The 18727-nt window shown below is 33.8% G+C and overlaps 1 protein-coding gene across 1 annotated transcript; it reads left to right on the top strand.

Annotated features, from left to right (window-relative positions):
* The first annotated feature begins 12782 nt into the window (after positions 1-12782).
* On the top strand, positions 12783-18278 carry LOC108994826. The gene is made up of 4 exons (XM_018970209.2): positions 12783-12929; positions 13410-14299; positions 17453-17597; positions 17747-18278. Exons 2-4 carry the CDS (start codon positions 13750-13752, stop codon positions 17805-17807), a joined length of 756 nt encoding a protein of 251 aa, XP_018825754.2. The 5' UTR covers positions 12783-12929; positions 13410-13749; the 3' UTR covers positions 17808-18278.
* The last annotated feature ends 449 nt before the right edge of the window (positions 18279-18727 follow it).

Here is an 18727-nt window from a genome sequence, read left to right as displayed (position 1 = left end):
ACATCGTAAAAAAGTCCTAGAAAATCAATAAAAGTAGCAACTATCTCCCAATCATCATCATTAGGCTTTCTTAAACCCCCGTGCTCATCAAAGTATTTGACATATTGAATGTCTTCATCACCCAATAATTGAGAGGCTGTCTTATATTTTTGGGCTGTCTCAAACATCAAGAAGGTTGAGTTCTATCTAGTAGGAACATCAGTACAAAAACCCTTATTTGATGTTATACCCACAATCTTCGCAACAATCTTGAATTTCTCCAATCTAGAAGGAGAAGACCTCACAAATTTCACAGCTAGTCTAACTCGTGCAACCGAGTCATTGACATCTTTCACCCCTCAGTCACAATTAGATTCAAGATATGTGCAGAACATCTAATATGCAAATATTCACTACCCAAGAATGTCTTATTTGCCTCTCTAAGATAAGTTTTCAGATATTCCAATACGACATCATTAGACGAGACATTATTAACCGAAACTGTCAAAACCTGTGCCAACCCCTACTCCTTTATTGAGGTCTCTAAGGCCTTCCCAATTGTCTCACCCTTATGATCAGTTATTTGACAAAACTTAATAATATTTTTATGAAGAATCCAATTAGAATCAATGAAATGAACAGTCAAAGACATAATTAAAATTTTGAACAAAAATCCAAGTATCGGTAGTGAGGCAAACTACCAAACCTGTCAATTAGCCCCTCAAAACATTTTTATCTTTCCAGTATATTTTTTTAATATCCTTTGCTACAGTGTGGCAAGAATGAAGCGTAAATCTAGGTTCCAATTCTTGGACAAATTCTTAGAACCTTCTCTCATCCACAAATTGAAGAGGTAGCTCGTCTATGATAACCATACGAGTTAACTTCCTTCTACACTCATAAACAGTATACTTTGTATACCCCTTCAACGTTGGAACCCCACTACTCCTATCAGCTTTTTTTTTTAATCCAATTTCTAGTCTAGATTGACTGTTCTCCAGTAAGGATCTTAATATTGGACTCTTCTTGCATTGTTCCTCTAGATAGACCTTTAATTGGGATGTACCATGTTTCCTATAGTGACATCCATATATTTTTCTACAATAATTACATTTAGTTTAGGTGTTATTGGGGTCACCATCATCTAGTTTGGTAAAATGATACCAAATTACGGAAACAAGTTTTTTGTTTTGTGTGGGCTTGGGGGCGGGGCAAGGTGTATTCCCACTCCCAGGGGTTGGAGTAGGGATACGTTTTGGGATAGGGGTACTGGTAGAGGCAGGGGTACTGGTAGGAGTAGGAGAGCTATCAGTGAAATCCCTTTGAGAAGACATTCCTGATTCCACAACACAATAAAAAATTATAAAATCAATCAACACACGATATAAGAAAATCATAATAATACACCACACATGAAAAAATAAGGCAAAGTGCAAAGCCAACACAATTTAGGGGTTTCAGATATTTTAAATTTAAGGGTTCAATATGAAATCTTAAAATTTAGGGGTTTCAATTGAAACCCCAATTTAGAAGTTCAATCTGAAACCCCTAAATTGAGTTAGGGGTTTCATTTGAAACCTCAAAATTGAAATTTAAGGGGTTTCAATTGAAACTCCTAACTCAATTTAGGGTTTTCAATTGAAACCCCTAACGGCGCCGTTTCACTTTTAGTTAAGGCTTAACTAAAGTCTAAAAGTGAAACGGCACCGTTTTGTCGGGGTTCAAGGATCATAGCCACAAATAGTAATCTATTTATCTTCTCAATATTCCTTAAATATTTATCATATTTGGTCTTTATTCTCGTAGCCTTAACATATAACAATCCCCTAGAGTTAGCACAACTATTTTACAAGTAGAAGTAAAGCCCCAAGAGCTCGTTGAAGTATAGGTTCGCAGTCGTATATTTGGATCCATATATCCTCATAATTATGTCATAAAAAATTTTCAAAAATTGAACAAAGTACCTCACACTAGTTGAATCATGTGCATTCGGCTCACTGAACCCCTGTCCTGCTGGCTCCAACAAAGCATACCTCAGGCCTCCATCTTTGACCTCCATCCACTCGAATGCTCTTTGGTACTTCTGACATCCAACATCATGTATATAGAGTTTCATCGAGTCGGAACGTCCAAACACGACATACTAGAACATCCAATCTGAGGTCGTTCTGTTATTGCCTTAAACTTGGCGAGGCTTTTGGGAGAAGCCCTCACATATCGCACAATGTTGCGGACTGTGGTAATGGAATCATCAATCTCTTTTAACCCTTCAATAACTATGTGGTTGATGAACGACATCATCTTTCACCGTCGTATTCCGCTTGAACCAATCAATTGCAGTGTCATTGGCACTAGCATTATTAACTGTAATATACAACACTTTTCGAATTCCACATTCCTTCATACAATCATCTATCTCCGCCCCAATGGATGCACTCTTATGATCAACAAGTTCTTTGAACCCAATAATTCGTTTATGCAAATTTCACTCATTGTCAATGTAATGTGCTATGATACACATGTAGCAAACGTTCTGTATGGACGTACATGTGTCAGTCATAAATGACACTCTCTGGCCAGTGGTAATAAACATCTTCCTCATCTCTGCCTTCTCCTTTGCATGTCTATTTATACAATCTCGCATTGACATATACCATGATGAAATGAAAAATCGTAGCTCAATAGTTTGTATAAACTTTCAGAAGCCTTTTTTGTCGACTGTGGTAAAGGGTATCTCATCAGTAATTATCATCTCTGCAAGCAATTCCCTCAACATCTTCTCACTGTATTGAGGGATGACCAATTTCTTAACATGTGTACCATCAGTGGCCGTCTCAATTTCGTAACTGAGCTTGGTTTGATTAATGGCCGCCAACCTCTTCGCGATCTTATACCGCTGGCAACCACCAAGATGTGCTATTAATACACTAATGCCTTGCTTCCTCATGTTTCAATGTCCACGACCTTAATTTTTTAGAAGGTCGTGGTGGACGATTGTGCTCAATGGGCATATCTTCCTCTTCGTTGAACATATCTTCATCTTCTATATCTATTGGGAGTCGACTACTTGCACATGAAGTAACTGCTCTAGATGTAGTAACTCTAGATGTGGCTCTAGGGGGAAAGTGTTGTGAAATGTTATAAAACACACACACAAACGATGACAAATAAAGTAAAAGCAACACAATCAAGAACACGACACAAAATATATGTGGTTCGGAAAGTTGTCTACGTCCATAGAACTGCAGAAATCTTATTAACCAGAGGAGATTACAATCACTCAATTTCAACTCACACTCTCTAGGACTTTTTGCTCTCTCACACAATATGCACTCACTAGACAATTGTTATCTCTCTAAATATGCTTGAGGCCGTCCAACACAAGTCTAATATGATATATTTATAATTAGTGGCACTGGAAACCTAATTTGGCATAAACTGCGTAATTCGCTAGAGCGGAGTGTCGAGCGCGTCTCGAGCGAACAACCACGAGCGGAGTGTCGAGCGAACACTAGAGTTTCTGTCTCGCTCGAGCTAAGTGTCGAGCGGGACTCTCAGACTTGAGCTTCGCTCGAGCGGTATGTCGAGCAATATTGAGTGAACTTTGGCTCAATCCAACTTTTAGCAAACAATTTTTCAGCTCCAAAACCAGTCTCCACATATACCCCGACAGGAAGTATCCACCGGTGTATGAGCAGTAGTAGTGGCAACCACCGCATCCTCTTGTGGACGATCGTCTCCACTAGCTGTAGCATCCCTATCACAATCATAGAAGCAGAAAAAATTAATTATAAGCAAAAAACTAGAATAACAAAGTTACAAATTGTACGTCGTACTAATTGTTTAGAACTCAAAAAGACCAATCTAATTATTTAAGAAATTCAAACGTCAACCAAACAACATAAGATCATACATCGCCTTATTCCTGATTAATGATTACACGATCATATATGGTTGAAGACTCAAAATTAAATGATATCTTAGAGATTCATGATTTCAATTTTTCAAGCTTTTATCTTGGAAGATAATATAATATATTGTTTGGAGAGAATAAATAATATTGAGTAGCTAGCTAGCTTCTAGTCATTGTCCTTATAATAATTACCCATCTCCAATACTATTCCAATGGCAGTAAAGATCCCAAGTTAACCGTTCTCTTCAAAACTTCTAACTAGCTTTGGAAGAAACAGATTTAGAAAAAACTTCCTTTTGTTATACATTCCGGGAGATCCTCTACCATTTTATCACTGAATACATATTGGCTTCACATCCACAGGTTCTGCAATTTATTCAAAAGAGAAGCTTGAGGTTCATCAGTGTCGGAACTGATGAGCATTTCAAATTAGAGAACTTTTCTTCGCATATTGGCTTGGGGTATATTTATTTAATAGAAAGTGCCTTTTATAGTTTTGGTAGGAGTTTAAAGTAACTCTAGCAAGCTGGCTACACGAGACAGCCGTATGAAAGAATTGCACATGCACGCATAGACATATTTTATACAAAGGACACTTTTTGTTTCCCTTTATTCTCAGCTGCTTTTTTTCAAAGCAACAATAGTTAAAAAACCGAAGGGAATTCCAACCCAACCCCCTCCCTCCAAAAGTGAGTTCCCAAACCATGATCTGCATCTCTCTTGTAAATTAATTAGGTTTTAGTATCTGTAATATAAATTACATATGGACGGCCTGCTGTTTATATATATATATAAACAAAGTGTTGATGTTTGTTAATGGTATCTGTGTAGAGATCATTTCCAACTTTTTTTCCAAAGTGAATGAGGGAACTTTGCTATAGATATTAAAGGGAATAATACAGAACATTAATATATTTGCTTATGATCAATTAAAATAAATAGGAAAAACATAAGATGGCTAGATGAAAAGGAAAGGGAATGCTTCAAAAATTATATAGGTAATATATTCTCCCCAAGATCCACCTACATTAATGTTGTCTTTACTTTGGTGCACAAATGGGGTATTCAAGTTCTCGACTAACCATTTGAAGATGAGTCTCCCTTACAACTTCCACCATTTTACATTTACAAACAACCCAACAAATGTAATGAATTCTAGCGTGACTATTTAATACTACAACATTGCATTTTATCATTTTGTCATCTCCTTTGCATTTTGTCAAACACATTGCATGCATACTGTGTTTCCAACACATCAAGCCGATTCAAGTCTATCACATTTCCTTACTTCAACTTAAGGTTCATTACAACATGCCAACAACCAATAACTAGACCCAAAACAACTAATTCTAGGCAACCCAACTACATAGAAAAAAAAAGAAAAATTGCGAAAATTACATGATTTAGGGCTCGGAGTGTACCTCACCCTTATGAGTTATGGCGTCGTAGCGGCTGAATGGAGGCTTGCCTGAAAGTGAAGGGAAATGGACTACAGAGGTGCAGAGAGGGAACAGAGGCAATAGAGAGGGAACTGACTCACAGATGCTCGTAGGAGAGATTCAGAGAATCAGAAGGGAAGAAGGGGATTTGGGGAAGAAGGAAGAAGAGAAGGGGGGTCCTGCGCTTTTAAAAAAGTTGGAGTCGAGATTACTATCGGTGTCACTCCGACTCCGACTCTGCATTCCGAACACTCTGACTCTGTTAGAGTCGGAATCAGAGTATAGACAGGACAGAGTCGAAGTTCTCGAAAATTTGCACAACCCGCATTCTGAACACTCTGACTCTGTTAGAGTCGGAATCAGAGCATAGGCAGGACGGAGTCGGAGTTCTCGAAAATTTGCATAGCCTTACTTGAGATATTTGTTTATTAAATGAACAGTTTGTGTCTAAAATATTATTAAACGATACAATTTTTAGTAGTATTATATTTAGATTCTTTACCTTTATAATGAAAATATCTTTAACTATTTAATCATTTATATATATATATATATATGTGTGTGTGTGTGTAACTATATAAAGATATTTACAAAAACTCAGTTTATTAAAAGTAAAGAAAATTAAAGATACAACTTACTTGAATACTAAATGAAATATTGGTGAAAGGTAATGGTATATTCAGTTTTAGAGTGTGCAGTCTTTTCGTATTCTCTTTAAAAAAATGAGAGTTATTATTAAAAAAATAATTTTTTTATGTGAATTTTAAATTTATTCACTTTTTTTTAAATACACAAATATATACATTTTAACACTATAAATATCATTTATCATTATCGTCTCATCACATTGTGATAGAGTGAAAGAAAGAATGTCGATTTTGTCTCGAAGGCAACGTGTCCAAAAATTGTAGGGTTATCTCGAAAGAGACGGACGAGTTTAATGATAGAATAAATATAAATAGAAGTCACTATTGGGCGCATCCATTTTACATACATGATGTGGCATCATCTAGACCACACATCTCCTCAAGTGAATGTTGGGAACAATCAATTAGAAGCAGCCACGCAGTGAGTGTAAAGTGTATCTTTCTATAGTGACTTCTCTCTAACATTACTCTTAATGATATTTCCCACATCTTTGAAGGTGATGGGGGGTCCACGAATTAAATGGGTTTGGATCAACCTGCATGCTGCATTGCATGTGTGTTGCGGGGCGGAGGGGCCATTGAATCTGGGCTATTGTCCCGTCTCTTTAGACTCTATCTTAATGGGCCATAATGGATTTTTGAGAATCAAACTCCCACGTGGGTTTGTTCTGGAATGCTAATATTTGGTGAGCCGGGCCCAAGTGGTCCTCTCACTTATAAATAAGTTTGAAAATTCAAACTACATCAAAAGGATATTTTATCATTTTATTTTGAAACTAACTAATACAGCAACAGAAGATCATTATAGCTCAGGGAAAAAAAGGGAGCTTCACTATTAATTCGTGCATTGATAACCCTTCTGGTCGTGAAGTCTATGTTGACATGAAATTAAGTATGACAATCACTGACAATATTATACGTTTCGTCTTAAACTGCATAGACTAATTTTAGTGTGTAAATCTCGTAAATTCATTTAAAAAATAAAAAATATGTTATTAAAAAGAAAATTTTTTGATTTGATCTCAAATTTATTAATTTTTTTAAAATGAGTGCAAAAACTATAAATATTATTTTTCTTTAATTATATATATAGATATTTTTAAGAAAATATATCCCAATATACCACATTTTAATAAAGAAAAAAATTTATTCATTATTTATTTATTATATTCTTATCATCTCATAATGTGATATTAGATAATAAATTTATAAATAAAATATAATAAATAATCTTTAATCATTTAATATCATATTATAAAATTAAAAATTAAAAAAAAATTAAAATGATAAATAATATTACCCTTTAATAAATAAGTTACACAGCATGCATGTCCTGCAAGCGGGCGTCATTGCAGGCAGGAAAAGTGCATCACCATTTAGGGTGCGTTTGGGTAGTGAGAAGTGTTGAGAATGTTTGTGAATAGTTATGAGTAGAGATTGGAGTGAGTTTGTGGGTCCCATTGAGAGTATTTTGAGTTGTTTGGATGTGTGAAGTATGTTGAGTTGTTGACTTTTGAGTAGGTAGTTGAAAAATGTGTGGGTCCCATAAATATTATAGTGATTTTATTTTTAGTAATAAATATTAATAATTATTGATTAATATTAATATATTGTAGTGATTTTATTTTACTTTTATATATAATAATGATAAATATTATAATGATTTTATTTTTAATATATATAATAGTGATAAATATTATAATGATTTTATTTATATATATATAATAGTGATAAATATTATAGTAATGTTATTTTTTATTTATATATTATAGTGATTTTATTTTTAATTTATATATAATAGTGATAAATATTATAGTATTTTATTTTTTTATTTATATATAATAGTGATTTTATTTTTTATTTATATATTTTAGTGATTTTATTTTTTATTTATATATTATAATGATTTTAATTTTAATTTATATTTAATAGTGATAAATATTATAGTGATTTTATTTTTTATTTATATATAATAGTGATAAATATTTTTTATTTATATATTATAGTGATTTTATTTTTTATTTATATATTATAGCGATTTTATTTTTTATGTATATATAATAGTGATAAATATTTTTTATTTATATATTATAGTGATTTGTTTTTTATTTATATATTATAATGATTTGTTTTATATTTAATAGTGATAAATATTATAATGATTTTATTTTTTATTTATATATTATAGCGATTTTATTTTTTATTTATATATTATAGTGATTTTATTTTTTATTTATATATTATAGCGATTTTATTTTTTATTTATATATAATAGTGATAAATATTTTTTATTTATATATTATAATGATTTTTTTTATATATTTAATAGTGATAAATATTATAGTGATTTTATTTTTTATTTATATATAATAGTGATAAGTATTATAGAATATTTGTAAATAGTTATGAGTAGAGATTAAAGTGGGTTTGTGGGTCCCATTGAGAATATTTTAAATTATTTGACATGTGAAGTATTTTCAAAAGTACGATAATACTTGAAAAATATTGAAGAATGTAGTACCCAAACATAGCCTTCGAAGGTCAACTGTCATGAACAATATGGTCGGTCTTTAATAAAAATCCAAACTCCTACAAATGTCAGAATCTGACAATACTTGTCTTTATTTTATATTTTTTAACCCTAAAAGTTTTATTTTATATATTTTATTTCTTCTCATTTTATTTTTATAATTTTTTTTAAATTTACACATAAAATATAATAAATAATTTAATTTTTTTAAAATCTAAAAATAATAATAATATTATAATAATATTTTATTCAACTTTCATATAAAATTATATCATCCTATCTCATTTCATCTTTATAATTTTTTTAAATTTACATACAAAATATAATAAATAATTTAATTGTTTTTAATTTTAAAATAATAATAATATTAAAAAATAATATTTTATTTAATTTTTATCTAAAATTATTTTATTTTATCTCAATATCCAAATGAGATCATAGTAATGACTACCTCTGTACTGTTAGGTGTCACAAATCCACAATTTATGTTGTCCAATTCTCAACAAAATGTTAATTAAATATAGCATTTTATTAAGAAATTAAAAATAAAGCCATTATTAAGTTGACATTTCCTTAGTACTATGGCTTCGTTTGTATTTGTAATCTATCTTAACTCACTTCAATTTATTTCATCTCATCATTATAATTTTTTCAAATTCTCACATAAAATATAATTAATAATTCAACTTTTTCAAATTTCAAAATAATTTTTTTAAATTTTTACATAAAATATAATAAATAATTCAATTTTTATTTTATTATTTACAAACTATCTCAATTTATCTCTAAATTCAAACCATTCTTATATGTCACGCCTGGGCTCTAGTCTGACCGATTCTCACAAATCTCGAGACCCAACCGAAAACATTTTTTTAAGAACTTTTTCCACAGTTTGCGTGTGTATTCCTTTCGCTTAGCATAAAAGATAGTTATTGAGGCTTTTGTGACACATGAAATAATGAGTTAGGACCACATTAATATTCAAATCGGTGGTTCTAAAATTATCTCCCTCACATAAAAATCCTTCCTTAAATTACAGTATTCTTTAATTTTTCAAATATTTTCTTCTCGTTAATATTACAAACTACATTCTCATTCTATTTTTATCATACTTTATAAAATATGTCATTTTATCACTCAAGGATCGTCATTTATCTTTTTAAAGAGTAAACTCAAAAGTTGATGGGTAATGACACCTTATTATGATAATAGAATAAAAATAAAGTAAGAGATTGAATTTTCGTTCCTTCCGATGAGTACGTATTTGCCGCCCTCGTGGGATTAGTCGTACCCCTATTTACCATTTTGCTATACACACGTACATAAATATTATACATATGTACTTTTTGTAACTTCTTTCAATTCTAAGAGTTAAGATAGGTAAAAAAATAGGGGGTGTGACATGATTTAACGTATTTGATAGTTTTGACAATTTTGAGGTTTAAAGAGTAAACTTCCTAATAACTTTGAGTGTAAAGTGCATTAATCCATGCACACATAAATATATATATATATATTTATATATATGATGTAATTATTAAGCTAACCCAAGTCCTTTAGGTGGAATAAAGTTATGCTATATACTATATTTTTATTTTAGGATAATGCTACTTGGTCCAACGTTTTTAATTGGGATAATCGACCGACAAGTGCAAATACATTTTTTTATTTTTTAAAAATTTTTTGACTATTTTTTATATATTTTAAAAAATAAAAAAAAATAAAAAAAAAATTCAATTCACTAATAATCACTTCCTTAACTATTAAGTTAAAAATAAATAAAAATCACAATTGATCAATTTTATCAATATAAGTAGAATTTTCCTTTATTTTATTTTCGTCCTGTTATAATATTGAAGAACTAATAGATAATGTTGCTTGAAAAAGTGAGATGGAAATATAAGGAAAATGTACCATACGACATTTTTCGTTAGTATATATTTGTCTTAAAAAAACCCGGCAGTTAAAGTTTTTGTTCCAATTTTGGAGGGCAATCACAATCCAAAAGAGTTCAATATTCTCCCTCCCTTCTCTTGAAATCAACATTCTCACATGTCTAAAGGCCACGGGAAAATGACTTTCGAGTAATTGATGGACCCTCACCATCCCTATCTGTGTTATATAATAACTTAATAAGTGAGTTCTGATCTGTAATTATAAATTCATGATTCAATGACCTTTTAATGCTCCAACTTTATGAGAGAGGAAGCACATGTGATGTGGGATGAGACCATAATAATATTGGTGCGCTTTCTCCCATTAGGTTTTTTGGAGGCTAAAGAGTTAAAAAGAATTTTTAGCTTGAATAAATATAGATAGAAATCACTATTGGGAGCATCCATTTTGTACACATGATGTGGTATCATCTAGACTACACATCTCCCCAAGTGAGTGTTGGAAACAATCAATTACAAGCAGTCACGCAGTGAATACAAAGTGTGCACTACTATAATAGCTTCTTTCTAGCATTACTTTTTTAGCTTATTCACTTATGATTTGTACGTTTATTATTTGTGTGGTGTGTATTTCATATTAAAATGGAAGTAACAACTTGTATTTTGAGAAGAGTCAAGCGTAATAATGTGTTTATTCTATCTTTAATTTCTCACAGACGATGTGTATGCATCATAATGTCTTTAGGGCCCGTTTGCATAATGAGATGAGATGAGTTGAAATGATTTGTGAATAATAATGAGATTATTAGTTGAAATTAGGTGAGATGAGATGAGGTGAGATGTTTCTGTATCCAAACAGGCACTAAGTCTTTATCTACATGTAATAGAGGCGACTTATGTAGTTCTCCACATTCATTTAAAGACAATATTATAGCGAGATGAGAACTGCTACAAACACAAAAATATTACATAAATTAAACCTGCTAATTGATGTGGTTTCATGAGATTCGTTAGATTTACTTTATAATAAAAATAATTTTACAATATGATGTATCATATCAAGCGACATCAGTTTATGAGTTTACTTTTGTATAATCTCTTTGTGGCTAAAGTATAATTCTATATAATGCATTTGTTGCACTGTATTTAGCTTCAAAATTTTGAATTTGCTTTAGGCCTTGTAACCCATCTCAACTCACCTCAACTCATCTCATCTCATCATTATAACTTTCTCAAATTTCCACACAAAATATAATAAACAATTCAACTTTTTCAAATTTTAAAACAATTTTCTCAAATTTCTACACAAAATATAATAAGTAATTCAACTTTTATTCTACTATTTATAAACCATCTAAACTCATCTCTGAATCCAAATCATTCTTAAATGAATTGTCTCTCTTCATTAATACACACAAGATACTTTTATTATAAGAAGACAAATATACATTATCATTATTATTATTTGAAATACCCAAAAAAAAGAAAAAGAAAAAAAGAAAATGGAACGAGAAATATACATTATCATATAAAGTGCCTATCCATTTTACTTAGAATGATGTCAATAACCACTTACCTAAAAGAAGATGCATGTGTTAAAATGCCCTTTTAGGTGTATCCACTTTCTAATGTCTTCCATCATCGCTCATCAACATCATTATTACTTGTATTGTATTATGTTTATCCAAAAAATGAATTAATTTATATTTATAGTCATCATTTTAACTACTAATGATGAATGAATAATAATTAAAAATATGATTAATTATATATATATTTTCAATGGAATTTTTTAACTTCAACAAATAAGGATTTTCTCTCATTTCTTGGGTTATAACTAAGTGATTAATAAAGCAAGCACTTATCTTCGTGTAACACAATCATTAAACGTAAAAATAAAAATTACGAATATTTTTTTTTTATAAAAAAGATATAATATTAGGTAAAATAGGAATATCCAAAAAAAGATAGATTTTAAACAGTATAAAATGAAATTGCCAACAAGTGTCGGTGATCCTTTGCGTGACGACAGCATCACGATGTATACGACGCAAAGTGGGAACAAAAATAATACTAATAATAGAAAGAAATAATACTAAATCCTATCATTTAAAAAAAAAAAAAAAAAGACATAATTATTTAGGAGTGATTTAAATTTAAAGATGAGTTAAGATGAATTGAGATTATTTGTAAATAATAAAATAAAAATTAAATTATTTATTATATTTTATGTAAAAATTTAAAAAATTTATTTTAAAATTTAAAAAAATTAAATAATTTATTATATTTTATATAAAAATTTAAAAAATTATAATAATAAAATAAAATAAATTAAAGTGAGACGAGGCCTTAATCATAAAATTCTGAAAAGACAATGCAAGTCTCTATCTTTCCCGGCTCTCCCTAAGCCCCTCCTGTCCCCTCTCTCTCTCTCTCTCTCTCTCTCTCCGCAGGCCGAGGTTTCCGTTTTCTTTGGTGGCATTTTATTACGCATCGGATCTGGGGTTCCTTCGCTCTCTGTTAAAGGTAAATTTCCGTTCTTCAAAACGCTTCTTATTCTTTTGAGTGATCGATCGATTGTTTTTATATTTGTTTTGGCTTCGATTTGTGTAAAATCATAATTACCATTTAATGCATTGTAACTATATAAGAGCTCCGATGGGCGGGTTGATTTGCTATATTTTGTGGGTTTGATGGGTTATGTGGGATTATATACTTTGTTGTTGCTTTGATAAATCGTTTTCCTTTCTACCATTGTTTTTATCCTCTTTTACTATGCCTCTTATAAAGGATATCCAGATTGGTTTTGACCTGGTTTTTCTCAATATTGCATTTTTTACGTCTTGATCTTTTGAAGCCACCACACTAGTTATTTGACATTTTCATGGAAACTTTTTAGTTGTCCTTATAAAGATTTCATGGGCAGTGCATTTGAAATTTTGTGATTTTTTAATTATTTTTAGATGATAGTTGATGGGTATTTTTCTGTTGCATCAATAATTGCAGGGTTCTGTATAGGCATCCACAGGGAAAAGACAAGGGGGATTGTTAGTTTTCCAGATATTTATGGAAAGGTAGTCAGGTCATGTAAAACAGGGTAAACTGCAATTATTTAAGATTTCTTGGTCTTATTCGTGTCTTCAACTGGAAAACTGTTGTTTACTTAATGAAGGTAGATAGGTTTGTGGTCAAGTTGGGGCCTGGCCATTAAAAGTTAATATATACTTTGAAGAGGCAATCTGTGTCATGGGTTGACTTCAAAGACTCAGGTTTTTGGGGTTCTTCTTGACATATTGTGGATTCTATCATTTGAAGAGTGTGGGGAAGGCAAAAATTTGGGCTTGAAATGGATCATTTGACTCCAATAAAGAGAGATTTTGAGGGTGATATCGAAAGTGGGGCAACAGTTAGCAATGAAGATTCGAGCAAAGCCCTTGTTTCAGGTTCTAAAAAGCAGGCAAGTACATTGCTTGACAAGATTTGTGGTGGGTTTGTTGATGTGCCAATCAAGAGTGAAGATAGAGCAGGTTTATGTGGCAATGTGTTAAACTGTGATGGGTTTTATCCTGAGAATGTTAAGACAGTCAGCAACAAGATTTTGGAGGGGGAAGAGACTGTAGATTATGCAGAGAAAACACCTGTGAAAGAGAAACGTAAAAAGATGAGCAATAAAAAGCCGCCAAAACCTCCCAGACCTCCTAGAGGTCCATCATTGGATGCGGCTGACCAGAAGCTAATTAAGGAGATCTCTGAACTTGCCATGTTGAAGCGGGCAAGGATTGAGCGAATGAAAGCCTTGAAGAAGATGAAAGCTGCTAAGTCTTCATCTTCTAACAGCAGCAGCATATTTGCCATGGTGTTGACCATTCTCTTCTGTCTTGTGATACTCTTTCAAGGTAATATTTCTGATTGAATATAGTTTGGCAAAAATATCTCTCTCTTAAAATTTTCTTGTGATACACCTTGTGCTATTTTGATACACCTTGTGCAAAAATATACTCTTGTGATACACCTTGTGCTATTTTTTCATGTGTTGAAACTGATGATCTTGCTAGTGCAATTGTGATTTGGTTTTGATGGGATTCTTTAGAGAGGTGGGGATTGAGTCGAAAGTATTCACCCTAAGTAATGAAGGTGAATTATTTCGCATTACAGAGAAGGGCTGGAGTAGGAAGCAGGAACTCGTGGTGGAACTTAGAACTGTGCAGTGGATGGTCAAGGTGCTGGAGGCCTGCTCGAGAGGGGAGAAGGAGGAGTTCTATAGCTCCATTAGAGAGGGCTACTATAGTTACTTAGCACAAAAATGTTCCTACAACAGATGTTGTTTTGTGAGGGTGGTAGAATATAGGGAGGGAGGAAGGAGAAACTTCATCATCATCCCGGAAGGGGAGGGGTGGAAATGATGGAAAAGGTTCAAGGAGGCATTGGTGTAGTTGATGCAGGAGAGGAGAGCACGGGATGCAGTAGCTCCAGTTAGTCTTCAAACAAGGCCAAAGGGGGCAATGGCACGGTTGTATAAGGAGGCTCTTGCACCGTATGGGGAGGGAGATGGGGACTAGACCACTGACAGACGTATGCCTCAAGCTCCTCAAGGAGTACGCTTTGCAGATGGTGGCAGAGAGGTGGAGAGGGAACTGCGCTGGCAGATTGACGAGTTGCAGAGCCAAGTTTGGAAAGTGTAGAAGGAACCCAAAGACTTGAAGAAACTGTTTGGGCGTAATAAGGAAATACGCTTCTGTGGGGAAGCTGAGATAGAGGGGCCGGGCTTGCCTCAAGCTGAGAAGGCCCAACAGAAACAGAAAATCGTGGGGCTTGTTTGGAGGAAAGTGGGGTCGAAAGTGCAGGCCACAGGCTCTTAGCCCACAGGCCCATTGGCTATTGATATAGGTAGTAAGGAACACACGGTTGGGCCTTGTGGAAGGGCCCAGAAAGAGGGTGAAAGCCCTAGGGTTCTTACCGGTGTCACGTTTGGTGCACAACCAAGAGAGTTAATGCCGTGCCTGCCGCTGATGCAGGGGGAGACATCGGGGGGCCAATAGAAACTGCCAATGACGACGGGGGTACTCTCTGACGACAACCTTCAGGTATGGGGTGCTCGGAAGGAAGGGGTTGATGTCGTGGTGGACTTTGCGACTCGAGTGGGTGGGTTTTCTTCGCTGCTCGAGGGTCAGACAGTACCAATGAGGGAAGAGGAGGGGAGGGGGATTCCGGCGAATCACCTTGGATGTTTTCTCGTAGACCCAGAGGTGGACATGAGGGATGGGGAGTTCTCGGACTCTGAGTTGGGTTTGTCCCAATATGATTCTGTTGAATGGGTGTCCTCAGATGAAGAAAATGTGTTGGCTTTGAGTGATCTATTAGGTATGATTGAAATCTCGGTGGTGGGGGAGAGACTCGAGACATTCCAGGGGTTAACAGGGAGGTGGAGCCGACCCCTTTGAACTTTCTGTTACCTTCCCAGTCGGGAGTCTCGGACTGGTTTTTGAGAAGGTAAAAGAAATCCAAAAAGTTGTGGGTGTGGAATGTAAAGGGTGCGAAGACTAGTTTTTGGCGTTGCTTACGCCCATCAAAGCAGGGCACCAACAACAATAGGAGCTTAATAGGTTAACATGGTTGCTGAACACTGAGGGTAGCTCTAGTAGGGGCAGGTCGAAAGGGAAGGGGTTGGCCTTTTCTCCATGAAACCCAAAATTGTGTCGTGAAATGTTTGCGGGCTCAACGAGGCCAATAAACGTCTTCAGATAAGAAACTTCCATCGTGAGTGGTAGGCGGATATTGTGTGTTTACAAGAGACTAGGATGAAGCTGATCAATAGGGGAACTGTGAGAAGCTTGTGGAGTGGAGTTCATGTGGACTAGGTTTATATGGCATCTAATGGGGCGTCAGGATTTTTAGTGATGTGGGACAGATGGGTGGTGGAGAAAATGGAGGAATATATAGGGAGGTACACGGTAGCATGCTCTTTTAAGAGTGTGCCAGATAACTTTTTATTGGACTTTTGCAGGTGTCTATGGTCCAAACCTAGACAGCAACAAAGTGTGTTTGTGTGAAGAACTGGCCGGAATTCACAGTTGGTGGAACCTCCCTTGATGTATAAGGGGAGATTTTAATGTCACAGTGTAAAATTTTGTTACATTGTGAGATAGCACATATTGTGGGATAGGGTGCTGGGTAAAGTAGAAGTGCGTTGGGTTATGCCAGAGACCGTAGTAGCAGCTTTGGCCAGCTGGCCAATTATTGGAGGGGTACATTAGATTTCAGCACGTTATGTACTTGGTCCAATTCTGTTGCCTGTTGATTTCAACGGCATGGCCCTCCATGATTTCCTTATATCTCTTGCACCTTCTTAGTCAAAATTGTCTCTGTATATTCTGGACTAGGCCTATTCTTGGAGTAATATAATTTGTTTACTTAAAAAAAAAAAAAAAAATCCTGATTGAAGTTACTTATAAAAAAAAAATATATTTATGATTGAAGTTGATGATGATATACCTTGTATATAGCATTGTATTTTGGTTGATTGCTTAACTCGTTCTCTGTGCTTGGACTGCTACCAGACAAATTTAGATTAATGTGCGGAAAGAATTGTATCACAACTTTGATTGTTTAGTGAACTAGTAGCCTAGCAGTTAGATAAGTATATCAAAGGAAAAAAAAATGACAATAAAGCAGCCTACCACTTCCTGATGATGTGAAGTCATACTTCAGATTCACGTTGTCCCATGAATCTTCAGTGGATTCGCTTAGATTATTCATGTTTGAAGGAAAAATATATCATCCTAAATAGACTTCTCCAAGAATAGAGACACCATAGAGATTCATTCTCTGTGGTGTTTGTTGGCTGACATCTGTATTCTTATTGAATCTGTTTTGGTTGCATCTTTGGGCGTTGTGGATTCTCAGCAAGTTTATATTTGAATCAGATTTTAAAACTAGTTCCCCTTTATTCTCTTTTCCTTTTTAAGTTGCTTTAACCTTGCCTTAGTTCTTTATAAGATTTTCCTTTCCTACCTCTGGTTTGTGTTCTCATGATTTTGCCAATTCTGCAGGAATGTCATCTGGGAAAAATTCGGCTGTAAACTTCCAAGGGTCTCCCGAGTCAGCAGGACCAACAGAGGGGGATTTGATTTCCGTTCAGTACTACGCACTTCCATCTGCTAGTGAGCCAAACGAACCTGATTCTGAGTCTCCAAAGTATGTGTACTATCCATATTTGGCTATAAAATTATATTTCTATGTTTATTGCACTTTGTCCTTCTTTTGGTTTATAATTTTTTCATCCATAAAAACAATAGTGGTGTGGCGATCTGGTAAAAGTTGTCTGTTATGTTGGTGCCTTGCAGTTTGGTAGAGCAGATTGCTGGTTCAGATCTGTCGGAAAAGCTAACAAGAGTTGCAGGATGAAATGGAGCATAATGGAGTGAATGATATTGCCCTAGTTTACATTGAAGATCGAACTTTGTAGTTGCCCTTATGGTTCTCGCACAAACAAATTTTCCTTTCACATTTCTTACAAACAACCTTCCGAGTCTGAATCGTTCGGGTAAATTCTCCCCTGTTGTGTATATAATTAAAAATGGGGCAAGTCAGATTAGTCTGCAAATTGTAGTTTTATAGGTGATGCCAAATATGTTTTATAAGTTGCTCCTTAGCAACGAACCTGGCCAAGTTATGTTCGATTTGGGTGGTCATTTTATGAGCAGTTTATGGAACTGAGAGTTGGAGGAAATTTTCCTACAGCTTTGCCAAATTCAAGTTTGCTCGTTTGTGTATCTTGTTGTCATGTATTGAATAAATTTTATGTAATTGCTACAGCTGTACAAAACTTTTTGTTTATCATTCATGTGGTTATTAGGATCCTGGTTTTTCCTAACAGTTCACCCGGTGTTCTTTGTGCTACATGGGCTTTTACATTGAAAGTAGTGCTAGTTAAGCTAGGAAGTAATACCATGGGAGGAAAGAGTAATGGTACAAGTTTCAAATAGACAAGTTTCATACAAACTCTTTGTAAAAAAGTGGGTCTCACTAATAAAATATAAATTTTTTTACACTTTTTTTAGGTGGGTCTATTTTTTTAAAAGGAATTGTATGAGACTTATCTATTTGAGACTTTAATAAATCAATTGGGTGAAATAGTGTTCTTTTCAACAGGATTTACCATTTCTCTATTTGTTGCGAAGAAAGTGTTGATGCAAAAATTTCCTTAGTAGTTTCTGCCAATGGGATTTTAGCAGGTCTGGAATTGTAGGGGTGAATAGAATGGGGTCTACTAAACACTTACCGATAGAATTGAAGGTTTTTTCTTTTTCAAGGGAAGGAGGTTC

This window comes from Juglans regia, chromosome 12 (assembly GCF_001411555.2).
Source record: "Juglans regia cultivar Chandler chromosome 12, Walnut 2.0, whole genome shotgun sequence".
Classification (NCBI taxonomy): Eukaryota; Viridiplantae; Streptophyta; class Magnoliopsida; order Fagales; family Juglandaceae; genus Juglans; species Juglans regia.
The sequence above is the reverse complement of the archived record's forward strand: the minus strand, read 5'-3'. Positions and strand labels throughout refer to the sequence as shown.

What these genes read in the sequence shown, in the direction of transcription:
- LOC108994826 (XM_018970209.2), top strand. Translation starts at nt 13,750, where the DNA reads ATGGATCATTTGACTCCAATAAAGAGAGATTTTGAGGGTGATATCGAA. An exon ending in TCTTGTGATACTCTTTCAAG is followed by an intron (nt 14,300 to 17,452) that starts GTAATATTTCTG and finishes CCAATTCTGCAG; the next exon opens with GAATGTCATCTGGGAAAAAT. An exon ending in CCTGATTCTGAGTCTCCAAA is followed by an intron (nt 17,598 to 17,746) that starts GTATGTGTACTA and finishes GGTGCCTTGCAG; the next exon opens with TTTGGTAGAGCAGATTGCTG.